Genomic DNA, 16826 nt, shown 5'->3' on the forward strand with positions numbered 1-16826 from the left:
TTATGAAAATCACACATTTTTATGAAAATGGCATCGAAAAGGAAAACTGACGAAAAAATGGACAGTGGCAAGCCCAGTAAAGTACAGAAATTTACGGGACATTGGAGCCAAGGTCTATTGACATCCATGGACGACCCTGAACTAGTAGTGAAAAGTGATGACAGAGCAGTAATCATTAAAGATAAATACCCAAAGGTTTGTTTACAGGTTACACACCACAGAATTCTTCTTGCTTCCTTGACGCTATGTTCATTACTGATACATTATGGCCATGCGTGGGGGTTTAAAAAGAAATATATTGATAGGTTACTCGAGCTACTCAATCCACTCAGGAAAATCCTATCAACAGCAATAAAAAAAGGTGCAAAACCTGACTTAAATATATACTAGTCCAACTTGTTGTCTGTTGATGCTCTCAAATATTATGCTACTTATTATATTGGTAATATTTGGAGTTCCAAAGAAATTAGCCCAAATAAAAAGCACAGGTGTAGGGCGCGTGGCCAAGTCACATTAACACTATCAATTTGTCATAAAACAATATTTTTTATCATATTGACCAAAAATAAAAAAATCTAAACAATTTTTTTTTCTGATATGATATATATGAACGTTCATATTCTGATATGATATATATGAACGTTCATATATATCATATCAGAAAAAAAATTAGAATTTTTTGTTTTTTGGTCAATATGATAAAAAATATTGTTTAATGACAAATTGATAGTGTTAAAGTGACTTGGCCACGCACCCTACTCCTGCGATAAAAAGTATCTCTTTGCACATTTTATAAATAAGACTAAAATATATACATATACTGCAGCAGTCCTGTGCATGAATATTAGTAGAGTTAAAAACTGAATAAAAAGCAACGACATGTGAACTAAGGATGGCACACTGATGTAGGCAGTGCAGATTTAAATCCAGGGATCATATCAGCGCTGAGTTCATAAGATGGAAGTGTGTTCCATTGAAAAGAATGAAAATTTGTGGTAATCCGCTGTACTTGGTGGCATTTTGGTATGCCATGTGATGATTAGACGTAATCTACTGATTACATATCGCCCTCCTATTTATAGGAGTTGTGATGGCGTGTGTGTCTATTGTATGGAGTGAGATAGTGTAGGGGACTGACATCAACATGATTATATACTAATTTATAAAACAAAAAGAGCCTAGCTTGTTGTCTTCTTGATTGCAAGGTATTTCAAATCCTAATTATATTTGTGACTGTGCCCTGTGTTGCATAGTGTAACTAGATACAGACTATAGATAGCTGCATGCTTGAATAACCTTACTATTACATTGTACAGTGAGCTGATAAGCCAGTCTCACTTGAGCCACCAACGTAGTAACATCATTAAATAGTATAGCGCACATTTGTGTTTGTTATTATTAAGAATATTCACATGAGTGAAAGAACAACTACGCATAACATCAACATATGAAACACCCTGGGTCTTGCTGTAATCATTCGTTACAAATCTGGTGGCTTGACGCTGAACATTTTCAATTTTATAAATATTCTTCTGATGGTTAGGGCCCCACACAAGAGAGCAATATTCCAATGATGGTCTAACAATGCTGTTTTATGCCGCGGCCTCAGTTTCCATTTTAGAAGAATGAATGTTTTGTTTTAAGCATCCTAAACTCTGACTTGCTTTACTACTAACTTTATGTACATGGGATGACCAGTTTAAAGTTGAGCTTACTTCAAAGCCAAGATTAGTTGCTTGGTTTACAACAGACAGAGGATGATTGTCTGAAAAGCACTTAAACTTATTTGACTTTCATACATTTTACTGCACCTATATATTTTTTGATAAGAATATGTGTTACTGTTGGCTTGTTTCAATTAAATGACATTACAGCATTTTTACAGCCATCAAGGTAACTTAGATTTTGTGTGTGTGAACATTTAATGGATATTTAATAGGATCTAATTTCAATATACTCCTATATAAATATGAGGTCGATATATATGAAGTCACGTCTAAAATATTTATGCAAATTCATATAACAGCGCAGAATGATCCTGCAATAATTAGGTTGCAGACAAATCATGTTTCTGACAATATCAGCAGCATGCCTCATTTTGAAGATTTTCTGGCCTCAAGGGGTCATTAAGAGGAGACATGCATTATGCATCTCCAGCATTTTTATTAAATCTTATTTGTTTAATGTATTATCATCTGTTATTGCTGTCCAACTAACAATATACATGCAGCTGAGGTAAGCCTCGTTAAGTTGTGGGTGTTTTAACCGCTGCTTTCCCCTAAAAAAGACTACTACAGGATCATGTTTCAAGTTTTTTTTGCAGTTCTGGTTGTTTATGGGCAGTTTTCTGCTGCAAGGCTTCAGAGGGTTTAAAGTGGGACAATGAATTAATTCTAATTTTTGGGAAGGAAGCTTGCAAGAGCGTTTGAATTAAAGAATCCCAATGCAGACACATTGTAGCCTGTCATACCTTGTTCACAATGATCACGCTCAAAAAGTTGATTCATTTTCAAATGGCCCAAAACATCCAACATCTACGGCCTGCAGTACACGACTCAGTTTATCCATCCCAGGTGGGACTTTTGACTGTCATATCATCAGGAGACCGTCAGATTGTGCTCAAGGTTTCAACTTAACAGAGCCCTGTTACTCCATCTATCTTATAACTTTCCACTCAGCACCCAAGTTTCCATCATCATGCAGATCTGATCTCATTCTTGCACCAGGGAATACAAAAAGAGTAACACTATAACCAAGTGCATTGCCCCAATCGATCACAGAAACAAGGGATCTGTATCCAAATGCTACTGCCTCGGCTTAAATCCAAAAATGGCTTCCACTTTTGTGTGTGTTTGGGTTGAGGATAGACCTTTTGTATCCACATTATAGATCCTCTTTGTCTTTTTTTGAAATTTGGTATATCAATTATGGTCCTAGGCTAAGAATTTTCTTTGCAAACCAATTCAACTAGTGTTGCCTTGGCACTGAATCTCCATGCCATGTGGTTTAGGTCTTTCAGTTGGGGCTAGTGAATCATGAATCCCAGAAACGACATGTATTGTCAGAGTATGACTTTAATCACGTTTCCGGAGGCAAATGGCATATTTATTAGCCATGTCAACTACTTCTATCCATAAAAAAGGAAGTCCAGGTGCTCATCTAACTGAGCTTTTCCTCTTGGTGGAGGACCTTATAAAGTAACATCCAGGGCCAATATTCAAAAAGCACATTAGAGAAAACTTGACTTTAGTTGTTCTTAAAGGGAAATTTCAGAGCATGTTTTCTGTAAGAAAACTTCTGCTCACAAAATATTAAATTATTTCTCTCAATAGTAATATTTACTCCATTAAAGCATATAGATGTTAAATACCTTAAAATAGTATGCATGTAGTCACAGACTTAAAGGATGACATGAAATTAAGGAATTTCCTTAGGTGTTCCCTTAAGGTTTTTGTGAAAATTTGCCCAGGTCCACTATCCCAGACAGTCTGCAGCAGGGATGATTCAGGAATCATTGTTGTAGAGTTTGTCAAATAGGGGTTCTCTAATGTTTCTTGTTAACATAATTTCATTGTGGTTATCTCCGTTTTCCGTCTGTCCTGGCCACCTGCTCCTCTTACACTATTAGCACTAGAACCTTGAAACTTACACACATGCTGGTAAGCTATGAGCATACCGTATGTGCCACAGTGCACTATTTGGGGATACACGTCGGCCTCTGCAGCACCATTATAGTTCACTATATATTGATCTTTATAATCTTCCATAATAATTAGTAGAGATTTGCCTTAATTATGATTTGCCATGTGACGGCATATAGTAGTGATTGGCCCTACTTCAGCCTAAATTTTGACCAACAAAACAACACTGTAAGCATTGACAATCATATACATAATTTTGGATTTAAAAAATTGTCAATAACTTGCTATAATATATTGTCTTACCAATTTTATTAGGATTCTGTTAAATTAATGCATTAAAGACCATCCAGTTTTTGTGGGGCAAAATGTTTGGTTGAAGCGAGAGTGATGCCTGCTTTGACAAGGTTACATTTACTTAGTTGATATGGTGCCCAGCAGTCAAGAGATGATCACTGGTTTGGTCTCCAAAATTGGAGTGTTCTTAAGATATCTTCAAAGCCATCAAGCACCATGGTTTTACAATATTTACCATGGAACAGACTGGAGGGCATCACAATAAGCCTTAGGCCTTAGAAGCAATTGAGCTTAAATAAATTTAATTAAACTAAACCATCTCCTTTTTGTTGTAGTTTAGCCGGTGTAATTAATACAAGGCAAGGCGTATGTGGCCTTATGTTAATTCAATGATGTCGAAGCTACAAGTGTCCAACAAACTATATAGCATATTCATATAAAGACAACTCTTACGCATCTAGTTTAGTATAATACAGTAATGTCCCTTAAACTATTTCATTAGAATATGGAACACTTATGCTATAAAAACTTAATTGTCTATCACATCATTATTGCTCTTTTTGCAGAAAATGTTGTCAAAATCGCAATAATTCACTGAGACAGTGGTAATAAAACATACAAAAGAATATTAAAATGATTTTGATTCCTTGTTTCAGGCCAAACATCATTTTCTTGTTCTACCAAAGGAAACCTTACCAAATTTGAAAAGTCTGAAGCCAGAACATGTGGATCTTTTGGAACACTTGGAGAAAATGGCTCGACATCTGGTGGACACGTAACTACAATAATAAATTTGATCAATTGCTTTTTACATGACTATTAATCATACTGCGTATGTTTCTTTCAAACAAGGCTTACTTTTTTTTTATTAAAAAATGAATCACTATTATACTGAATGACATACTGTAAATTAGAGAGAATAAACCATCATTCAAGCAACTGACATGGTAACAAACTATATCATACTACTTTCTCATTTAATACCCGCTCTCATTAGAAGTGACACAATTTATTATGTTCTTTTTATGCCCCCGAAGGAGGGCATATAGTGTTCGGAATGTCCGCCTGTCCGTCCGTCTGTCCGTCACACACTGTGTTTAGGTTTCAAAAATGCTCATAACTTCAATGTCGCTTCAGATAGCAACTTGATATTTAGCATGCATGTGTATCTCATGGAGCTGCACATTTTGAGTGGTAAAAGGTCAAGATAAAAGTCATCCTTCAACGTCTAAGGGAAGTTATAAGCTTTAAAGGGAGATAATTACGTGTATAGGCCATATGATAAAAAAAATCAAAGTCAATGATTTGACTTGAAGGTCAATGTTTCTAAATATAGAAATGTGTTTCAATTAAATTACTTGACTTTTCTTTGAGGTATTGGACTGAAATTAACATTGGGTATGGGTCAGTTAGGTCAAGGTGAAGGTCACTGTTGCTTAAATCAGAAAAAATCATAATAATGTCAACCTTGCTTGGGATTGCATAATTACATGTATTTTAAATAAAAGAAGCGATGAAAATCAAATATGGTTTTGTGGCCTGATAATGGTATTTATTAACTCAAGAGCTCATATCTATATTTTAAACTGAATTTATGTGCACTTTACAGTTATGTTTCTTGATTTAACAGTACGTGCAGCATGTTTTTTCATACATTTTGATTTTATTTCAGGACAGACAAAACATTAAAATTCAGATATGGCTACCATGCTGTTCCAAGTATGAGGTATAAGTGTATTATTTATTGGAACATATTTTAGTGAAGAAAATTTAAGATATCACCAGTAGTGTTAAGTATAAGATGCAAGTAACACATACGGATACTAAATTATTACAGTGATTTCATTACAAGATGAAACCAGAAGCATAACCACTCTGAACTGAATTAAAACTTTCAAGGTTCGAATGTGATTTACAATGGTCAAAATACCAAAATAGTCCAAAATACTCTAGTTCTGAATTATTGTGTTTCTTCATTTTTTGTTTAATGCCTACCAAATGATGCTTATATAAATTTAAGTTAAATACTGTGAAGAAAAAACCGTCTTATGAGATAAAATATATTTTTGGAAGTCCCCTTTGTGGCATTCCAAATAATGCAAGGTGGGCAATGTGCTATTGAAAAATGTGGGAACATTGCAAAGAGCATGTTATTACTTCATAAGGACTCTATGTACTTTCTGTAAATGAATTGGTCATACGCCAAGTTGATGTATTACCTGTGATTGTATTCACTAACCAATTTTTAGACTTATCTAACAATAAACTATATTTTAAACTGTAATATACTAAATATATTTTGTAGTGCTGAGAGGGGCTTGTGAGTTTAAATCTATAATAATATCATTCTTCACAAAGAAAATTGAATTAGTTACATAAGAATCAGTGGTGACCTGCATATACATGTATCTTCTAATTTTAAAGTAAGAATTCCTGGGTCTAAGGCTATTTTTATACTTGAGTTAAAGAATGTTTTGGTGAATACAGGTCTTAATATTGCACTTGAATTTCTTTCAGCCATTTACATCTGCATGCAATCAGCCAGGACTTTGATAGCCCATGCTTGAAGACCAAGAAACACTGGAATTCCTTCACTACGGAATATTTTGTTGATTCTAAAGGTATTCTGTAACTCAGTTTTACTTCAAAAGTATGCTACATGTATATAAAATTCATAGTATTTCCAAAGGTATTCGTTTAATCATTTTTTCTTCAAAGGTATCTTTTATAAAATACAGGGTATTTTGTTGATTTCAAAGGTATTCTATAACTCAGTTTTACTTCAAAAGTATGCTTTATAAAATACTGAGTATTTTGTTTATAACAAAAGTATTCTATAAACCTTTGTTTTAAAAGCGCGCTACGTTGTATAAAATATGTTATATAGTTTAATATAATATTCAATCTATGATATTTAAGTTAATAAACGAGGGTTTATTAAATCGGGCTGCAAGGACTGCCGTCCCCAAATAAACTTATTATTTTGTACTGGTTATTGTTAATAAAGTCTCAATATTATCTTCTCATATTTAAGAATGAGCCCAAGAACTTCGTACAACAATAAGTAAACGACTTTTAAAATATTTATTGTTTCTACTATTACTTTGTTGATTCAAAAGTATTGTACATGTAGAACATCATACATACTGTCCTGATTTAACAAATATAATGCCTTCACTAAAACATATTTGGTTATTTCAAATATATGCTAAAAATGCTGTATTTCCTTTTCTGGAAAATATTTCAAAATGTATTCAAATTGAGATGTGTGAGCATGTATTATTTCAGATGTAATTGAGAGACTTAAAAAGCACGGAAAAGTAGAATATGATATCAAAGAAAATACAGCCTTGCTGAATAATGACTTAAGGTAAATATACTTCTGTCAGCAAATACTGTTTACTTCTGTCAGCAAATACTGTGTAATTGAAAACATGTCTCCTTAAAGGATTTATTTCCCTTTGCCTTTCAATCACATACAAAACAAGTTTTGCTAAGCATTTCTGTATAGAAAGCAAAATCAGTAATTTGAGTAGTGTTCTGAGAAATCTGGGCTTAATGCATGTGTGTAAAATGTCATCCCAGATTAGCCTGTGCAGTTCGCACAGGCTTATCAGGGACGACATTTTCCACCAAAATTGGTTTTTTGCTAAGAAGAGACTTTATTTAACCAAAAAATGTCATAAAAGCGGAAAATGTCATCCCTGATTAGCCTGTAATGACATTTTATGCACATGCATTAAGCCCAGTTTTCTCAGAACATGACTCATTTAATGCTATGGAAGTGTCCTGTTTATGCTCTTCCCTTACTTATCTTGATGTATATTACACTTCTTTTTTGCAAATGATACAACAGAAGCACTGAAAGGCTATCTTATAACATGTAAAATAGCGCGTGAAGGGCGTGAAAAATCACCTCATATAATTTCCGTGGTAAACTAAAAAACAGTATTTTCTGAAACTAATAATTTGTGGAATTCAAAACAGTGTTCATTGTAATTATCTATGGGAATCATTTTGCCAATTTTCCTTAAACTAATGTTGCTTTGTTTAAAGACATGGCTAAGTAGATTGGTGTGGCAGTTTTTATTCCCCCTCTTTCAAGGGGATGGGGCGGTCTGTCATATTAACTTAAGAGTCATGTTAATCATGAGGTGAGTCTGCACAAATAGGAAAACGTTTTAAGTTTTTGTCATGCTAATCTAAACATTGCAGATGTTAAGCATGTTCAGTGTTTGTCGACATAACTGGAGTTATGTCCCTTTACAGACACAGAAACTTTATTTAGTGGTGATGTGCCTTACTAAACAATTTGCTTCTAGTTTGAAACTGAAACTTTATAAACGAACAAACCTTTTGACCAGCATGACCTTTTGGGCTTCTGCGTATTTTGGTTTATTTCTATTCATTGACATTAGTGGTGCGTTTTGGCAAACGTAGATTGTTGTCCTGAAGACACACACCTAGTTCCTTATATTTTATGGTAAAAACAAACGTTGAAAATCTAAAACTTTGATTATCAAATTTTGAAATAATTTTTCATAAATTTTCCAAATGCCAGAGGCTTTCTGAATTAGTGCAACTACAATGGAAATTCTTGCTGAACTCTGGCTTGCAACCCAGGGTCATCATGACCCTCAGTTTTATACATTGAAAGCTTGGTTATATTGGTAATATTCCCCTAAGTGGGTCATATTATTTCTGCACTGTCAGTCACTTAGTCAGCACTTTTTAGTTTCCACTCTTTAACTCAATCATTGATCATATGATCAACACAGAACTGTCTGAAAATAATTATTGGTACAAAATTGAAGCCAAGAACAATAACAAGCCAAATTTTACGAGGCACTTTGTAGTTCTGCCCATTGAATGTATGCAAATATGGCTCGTTGAGTATCTCCCTTATATAGTTCAACTAGTTTTCTTTGTATTGTGACCAAACTTTCAACATAATTAATCAATCATAAAACAACATTTTGTGTGTACCACTCATCCTAAGAGGTCAATGTCATGCTATGTGGTCAAGGTCAAATTAGGCCATGATCGACACAGCTGAAACAAAGCCTGTCTTAGCCATAGCTTTTGATATACTGATAGTTTGTTTTAAATGTTTTGCATGCTGGGAAATTTGTTGTCTGCTAAAATGTCGTCTGCTGAATTACTAAAATTAGCATTTTCTTCGATTTTTTTTCAAAGAATACTATCAGAATAGCAAACAGTTTGGATCCTGATGAGATGCCACGTTCTGTGGCGTCTCATCTGGATCCAAACTGTTTGCAAAGGCCTTTAAAATTCTGTTCCCGCACTGAAAGGGTTAAATGTTTTGGCACAAATAGAAGCCATCTTAAGAGGACATGTGGCGTAACACTTGTCTGCCTTCCTCAGAAGCCAAGGTCACAAGAAGGGTTAAAAGATCTTAATTGGCCATACAGAAGCATGTCGTGACAGTAAATTGTCATTTATAGTTTGGTTTAAACTTTAGCTCAAATGCATGTATTGATGGTTTGTTACAAATCATTTGGCACAAATAGAAACCATCTTAAGATGGCATGCTGTCTGTAACAACTGTTTCCCAACCTCAAAGGTCAAGGTCACTCTTAGAGGTAATAGGTCAAAATAAATTAATGTATCTTTGTAAGTCATCATGCACTATAAAATAAGCTACCACAAATGACCAGCGTGATGAGAATGTGTTGCCTGTTTCAACAGTTGTATACCCTTATAGAAGAAGGTCAAATTTAGAGGTCAACGGTCTTATATGGTTATTAAAGGGGCCGTCCAACAGATGGTAAATGTACAAAATTAAAAAAAGTTGTTTCAGATTCGCAAATTTTCGTTTTAGTTATTATATTTTTGTGGAAATAGTAAAACTGACCATTTACCATGCTCTTAAATATCTATTATATGCATCTTTTGATGATTTGAAATCCTGAAAATTATAAGGGTCATGTGACGCGAAACGACTGAATAATTTGGAAAGTTCTGTTGTTGTCGTTTTATTTTGGGATACTACGAGGATTACTTATATAGGTAAAAATACATCCACTCTAAGCATGAGCATGGATGGTCGAGTTGTCTAGGCAGGATACTTTTTACCCCAGGACTCCAGGGGTCAGTGGTTCGAGCCCTGTTGCGGATTACTTTTTTTCCTTTTTTTAAATTGTATTCTTGTTTTTTACTAGAGATTTTTAGTTCAAATGTTTACATTTATCAATATAAAGCATTTAATGACAAGCTTCAATACATGCTAAAATCTGTTGGACGGCCCCTTTAACAGCTTGTGTTGACATAAGCCTAGTACATGTATTGAGAGATAAATGGAGTGTGAGGGCATTCATGCCATGTGAACACGTGACTTGTTTACCCCTTTGCATGCTGGGAAATTTGTCATCTGCAAAAATGTTGTCTGCTGAATTTCAAAATAAGCATTTTCTTCGATTTTCTTTTCAAAGAATACTATCAGAATAGCAAACAGTTTGGATCCTGATGAGACGCCACATTCTGTGGCGTCTCATCTGGATCCAAACTGTTTGCAATGGCCTTCAAAATTTGGTTCCAGCACTGAAAGTGTTAAGTTATATTTTAATATTGCTATTTCAGATGCCATGTGTGTGGAAGTGCTCAGAAAAACATGCCAGCATTGAAGACGCACATCAAATGTCACAGTTATAAGGTGGAATCCTGAAGCAAATATGTGAAGTATTGACTTCTACGTTCAAAGAGCCTGGGGATGCATTTCATGTAAAGGTTGATGTTATTGAAGTTGTGCTGATCGTACTTAAAGGAAAACTAATGCATTAAATACTCTGTCTACGCCATCAGTAAATGTTTTCATAGACTTGCATTTGTTCTAACAATAGTGATACAATAAAAGTGCTGGACCAACGCTGAAACTTTTCTGACAACAATTACACGAAATAAAAAGCGCTGATACAAGGAACATATTGATATCGTTAGTTTTTATTGTTAAAATGTGAATCAATTGTCCACACTTTCCATTTTGCTGGCAATGCACACAGGTTTTGTAATAGACCTTGCGTCGTTTGTTGTCATAATTTACGTTGTTTACACGTTTTAGGTAGCATTCTTGCTTAACCCTTTGCATGCTGGGAAATTTGTTATCTGCTAAAATGTCGTCTGCTGAATTTCTAAAATAAGCATTTTCTTCGATTTTTTTTTCAAAGAATATTATCAGAATAGCAAACAGTTTGGATCCTGATAAGACGCCACGTTCTGCGGCGTCTCATCTGGATCCAAGGTTTGCAAAGGCCTTCAAAATTGGGTTCCCGCACTGAAAGGGTTAATTATCAAGAGACTGATTGACAAAATTTAATAACAGTATCATCGCTGAATGTTTAAATGGGTAAGGATGGATAAAACAACAAGAACCATTTAAGTGTATACCTAATACAAACAAATACATTTAAACATACCATATGCCTCAACTTTACCCAATTTTATTGATTTGGATTAATCTCCACCCGCGATATCTAAACTGAGTTCGAAACTGAGCACGAGCTTTTCGATCCCCTTTTTGGGAGTGTTCTTTAGATTTTTAAGAAAGACACCAAGTACTGGCTCTATGTCCAAGAAATGGACTCGAGAAGACACCAAGTACTGGCTCTATGTCCAAGAAATGGACTCGAGAAGACACCAAGTACTGGCTCTATGTCCAAGAAATGGACTCGAGAAGACACCAAGTACTGGCTCTATGTCCAAGAAATGGACTCGAGAAGACACCAAGTACTGGCTCTATGTCCAAGAAATGGACTTGAGAAGACACCAAGTACTGGCTCTATGTCCAAGAAATGGACTCGAGAAGACACCAAGTACTGGCTCTATGTCCAAGAAATGGACTCGAGAAGACACCAAGTACTGGCTCTATGTCCAAGAAATGGACTCGAGAAGACACCAAGTACTGGCTCTATGTCCAAGAAATGGACTTGAGAAGACACCAAGTACTGGCTCTATGTCCAAGAAATGGACTCGAGAAGACACCAAGTACTGGCTCTATGTCCAAGAAATGGACTCGAGAAGACACCAAGTACTGGCTCTATGTCCAAGAAATGGACTCGAGAAGACACCAAGTACTGGCTCTATGTCCAAGAAATGGACTCGAGAAGACACCAAGTACTGGCTCTATGTCCAAGAAATGGACTCGAGAAGACACCAAGTACTGGCTCTATGTCCAAGAAATGGACTCGAGAAGACACCAAGTACTGGCTCTATGTCCAAGAAATGGACTTGAGAAGACACCAAGTACTGGCTCTATGTCCAAGAAATGGACTCGAGAAGACACCAAGTACTGGCTCTATGTCCAAGAAATGGACTCGAGAAGACACCAAGTACTGGCTCTATGTCCAAGAAATGGACTCGAGAAGACACCAAGTACTGGCTCTATGTCCAAGAAATGGACTTGAGAAGACACCAAGTACTGGCTCTATGTCCAAGAAATGGACTCGAGAAGACACCAAGTACTGGCTCTATGTCCAAGAAATGGACTCGAGAAGACACCAAGTACTGGCTCTATGTCCAAGAAATGGACTCGAGAAGACACCAAGTACTGGCTCTATGTCCAAGAAATGGACTCGAGAAGACACCAAGTACTGGCTCTATGCCCAAGAAATGGACTCGAGAAGACACCAAGTACTGGCTCTATGTCCAAGAAATGGACTTGAGAAGACACCAAGTACTGGCTCTATGTCCAAGAAATGGACTCGAGAAGACACCAAGTACTGGCTCTATGCCCAAGAAATGGACTCGAGAAGACACCAAGTACTGGCTCTATGTCCAAGAAATGGACTCGAGAGCGTTTCAATAATCCTGAGACTTTCGCTGCAATCGAGCGAAAATAAATAGGTTTAAACTAAACTAATATAGTATTCAAATTCATATCAAGACTAGGCTGAGCGGCGTAGGATCCGCGTGACGCTCGTGTTTCTGTTTCATTAGTGAACCATTGCTGAAATGTCGCTTATGTTTCCATGTCAGATTACAAACTCGAATGTGTTACTTAATTTATGGAAGTAACTTTTTTGCATTTTCATTCCAGTTTAGGAGATGTTGTGTCGATCCACAACCACGTTATAGCTCTGATCATAAACGCCATTCCCTCCAAGTGCACGAGGTGTTTAAATACATTATCTCGTTTCTCCGTATCTTTGAACACATCCGTCACACATATCGGCGACGAGTCAATTTTAATGTAAACATGACATCTGTGCGGTGAATTGCTTCATAGCATGTCGTTTTGCGATCGTGCGAGATTAAAACAATCAGTTCAGTTTGAGTTGTCTCCCTTTTCAGACTTTTTTTTCAAATTGAAAACCTGGTTTTGTGACAATTTTGTCCCTTGTTTCATTATAGACAGAGAGACAGACAGTTTATTTCAATCCAATAAGGCATTTAAGCCCACGAGGACATATATACAATACAAGTGTTGACGAACAGTGTAGACGAGAATACAAAATTTTAACAAAAGTTGTAGTTGTATGTTTCCAACATTTGGAGAAGATCGCTTTGAGAACAATATTTCAAAAAGCATACATGCAAGATAATTCTGGAACGTTTTCTAAGCATTTAACCAATCTATTTTAAGATATAATACAATGTTTTTTATCTTAGAGGTTTCTTCAATCCGATTACTGGATGATATTCTATTAACAATGTAGAAACATAGAAATTGGCTTTTAAAATGTAGCATACATTTATCCTAATTTGTTTCGTACTATCAAATATCATCATATAAGCATTGCAGTATGTTGTTTAAAGGAAGCATTTTCGGGCTGTATTCTAAACATATGCATCGATTTAACAAACAACGACATAACATACACATTTACATAAGTATGCCATATTACACCACTTTATCCTGCATTTAATGGTTTCTCTACATCGGCCTCTTCGGATATATTTATAAATTTAGTTCAATTTTACTATTACGAAAAACAAGTAAAATAACCAATCGCAAAGAAACCTTTGAACACAAAATTTTTAATATAGTTTAATTATTAAACATGTATGAGTTATATATCTATCACAGATGGTATTTTAACATCTATGGAATTAACATTTAGAGTGCCATAGGTATATATGTCTTACCGAAACGAAAATGTAAGACTGATATAATAGGCAACTGCTATAACTAACATCTGTACTTAACAATTTATATCCACTTTTCATATATTTGTCTTACCGAAAGAAACATGTAAGACAAATATTGTGGAAAATAGACTTATAATGACACATTATAATACATTAATTGTACGATCATGAACAACTAATAATACAAAGGGTATTAAGGCAACATGTCTTATCTATTAATCGTAATAGAAAAATGCATGTAAATGTTATAATGTAATCGTATTTCACTACAATACATTGCAGTTCTAAATAGCACGCTATCATAGTCTGGTATACTTAACAATTAAAACAATTAAAACGGCATAAAGGCCTCGTATCATATTTATTATCCGTATGACAAAATGTATGTAACAGTAACCAACAATCATGTAAACATAGTTTGCGTATGGTTTCTGTAATATACCAAGGAACATTCATAGTACATCAGACATATTAACAGTTTCAGCAGAAAAACATTGAAAACATGAAATATATACAATTCAAGTACAAAGAAACACACGGAAAGCATGTATTTACAGTATCACACGAAACACATTGTGCATCAATTTTACCATGTCAATTTCTATACATTACCTCATTTATAAACCGGTAAGATCATTGTTACATTTAGTCCACAAACTGTATAGTTGAAAAGGCCCATATTTTACGATGTTTGCGCAGAGATTCATTGAAAGGTCAAACGTTTGATTGGGTATCCGGAGAGGCCCCCCCCCCCCCAACCGGAGAACTGCCCCCTTATTTTAAAAGGGGCGGAGAGGTGCCCTCCCATCAAATCTTTATGGGCGGAGAACTGCCCTCCCATCAAATCTTTAGGGGCGGATAGCTGCCCCCCTGTCAGAATTAAGCAGGCGGAGATCTGCCCCCTCACAATAATTCATTGGGCAGAGAAGTGCCCTCCCGTGTCAACTTCAATTAACATGAAATGTCGGGCATCATCATCACACCTTTTTACCGCAAACAGTTACACAAACATAAATGGTTTCCGATGAGAAGTAAAATGCAAATTGTGAGCAATAATTTACGTAATGAAAACAATACTTACGGGTAATTTTACGTTATACCCGTACACATTTTATCCGGGAACAATGTAATTTTAGCACAAGTATATTTCCATTTATCGTCCGCATCATTGTACATGAATGTCATGTAAAAGTCGTGTTTTAATAAGAGCGCGAAACATAGTCGGGTCCACGCATGGAATGGAACAGGTATCTCCTCAACCTGCTCAGGGTTCTTCAGTGTCTGCCCTGACTTCTTAGCGCGCATATGTCTTTTGATTGTCTCTGCAGTACCCGCTGCTACTCGGACCTGGAAATAAAATGACCAATAACAACAGCACGAATATTTGTGTATTTATACTCGTGGTTGCAAATTAATGCTTCGTAGTAAAATATAATAAAATATAGTAATTATATAAGGATGTTATACACAGAAATGATAAAGATATGTCAGTAAAGCTCGCGTGTGTATCTTTAATTCAATTTACCTCCACTGGCTGATGTACTAGCTTGTCAGCCAGGATATTATGAGGCTGGCCCCCATTCGCGGTCACTGCGGCTATGGTTATAGTGATTTGACTGTCTTGTTACCTTTGAAAAACCGTATACGGGTTTATTACATTGAACCGTCGAAATCCGTTATTGAAGAAAATAAACCAATAAATTATTGTTTTCAGCTTGCATAAGGATGTAATAAATTGCATACTAAGTGTTTATTAGTACGGGTAAAATATCAAATAATTCAGCCGCGATAACTTTTTAATAGCAAAAAGGGGAAAATCACGTGATTATCAATATGGCGACGTCCATGCCGATGCAGGAATTATCTGCTGTTTTATATCTTTTATTAATTGCATAAATTTCGCTTACTAACCATATTAGCAAGAAAGTTATTGGCGTTTTTGTCATTGTAATACTCGATCTATATATCGACTTTACTCGCCGCGCAATTTCTTTATTTAGGGGGCACTTCTCCGGATCTTCAATTCTGACAGGAGGGCACTTCTCCGCCCCCTATTTTTCAGCAGGAGGGCAGTTCTCCGCCCACTAAAAAACAGTGACGGGGGGGGGGCAGTTCTCCGCCCATTATAAAACAGTAAGGGGGCAGTTCTCCGCCCAGTGAGAAATCTTTTGAGGGGGGAGTTCTCCTGGGCACCAATCCTAGCCATTACCATTTTGTTCTATGTATAGATACTCTTTGCGAAAATTGAATTAACAATACCAACATATACGTTGGTATTCTAAATTATCTCTGAATTGGAAATATTTTGTGTGGAATGTTCGATTGAGAGAACCTTAATATCATTCAGTTAGAGAAGGCATCAAAATCATGAAAATGCCGACTATGGTCATCCACAATGCTACCACTGTTTCTTGTTTTTGTCATGTGCAGCTTTATGTTCTTACATACGTTATTCTGAATGGGTAAGAATATATATCAGTTTAATTTTGGAAAGAGTTTAAGAAACTATAGCATCAATCATGTGTACATGCATACAACAATGAATATTATCGGCACTTTCAAAAAGCCACAAACATTAACCTTGCAATAACAAACATTCGGGTGAGAAGCCTAGGATCCTCGTTAGACACGTGTGTCCTGTGTTTTTAAACAATTGATGAATTGTCGCTCCATTGGCCATGAATACAAAATCAATGTAGACAATTGTGCAGTTTGAATGTACGTGTACATATATGTTACGAGTTGTTGCGATGTTTAATAGTCTTCAAATACCAGCATATAAATGCG

General features: G+C 35.7%; 1 protein-coding gene and 1 long non-coding RNA gene across 2 annotated transcripts in view; both read left to right on the plus strand.

The window, feature by feature from the left end:
• LOC127836362 (uncharacterized) overlaps nt 1–16826 on the plus strand; it is a 501905-nt gene that overhangs the window by 111324 nt on the left and 373755 nt on the right. The gene's annotated exons all lie outside the window — the stretch shown is intronic.
• LOC127836357 (aprataxin-like) lies at nt 22–10875 on the plus strand. Its single transcript, XM_052362950.1, has 6 exons — nt 22–195; nt 4592–4710; nt 5608–5661; nt 6453–6556; nt 7224–7305; nt 10536–10875. The coding sequence occupies exons 1-6, from the start codon at nt 22–24 to the stop codon at nt 10618–10620; spliced, it is 618 nt and encodes a 205-aa protein (XP_052218910.1). The 3' UTR covers nt 10621–10875.

This window comes from Dreissena polymorpha, chromosome 6 (genome assembly GCF_020536995.1).
Source record: "Dreissena polymorpha isolate Duluth1 chromosome 6, UMN_Dpol_1.0, whole genome shotgun sequence".
NCBI lineage: Eukaryota > Metazoa > Mollusca > Bivalvia > Myida > Dreissenidae > Dreissena > Dreissena polymorpha.

What these genes read in the sequence shown, in the direction of transcription:
- LOC127836357 (XM_052362950.1), top strand. Translation starts at nt 22, where the DNA reads ATGAAAATGGCATCGAAAAGGAAAACTGACGAAAAAATGGACAGTGGC. An exon ending in TTAAAGATAAATACCCAAAG is followed by an intron (nt 196 to 4,591) that starts GTTTGTTTACAG and finishes TCCTTGTTTCAG; the next exon opens with GCCAAACATCATTTTCTTGT. An exon ending in GCTCGACATCTGGTGGACAC is followed by an intron (nt 4,711 to 5,607) that starts GTAACTACAATA and finishes ATTTTATTTCAG; the next exon opens with GACAGACAAAACATTAAAAT.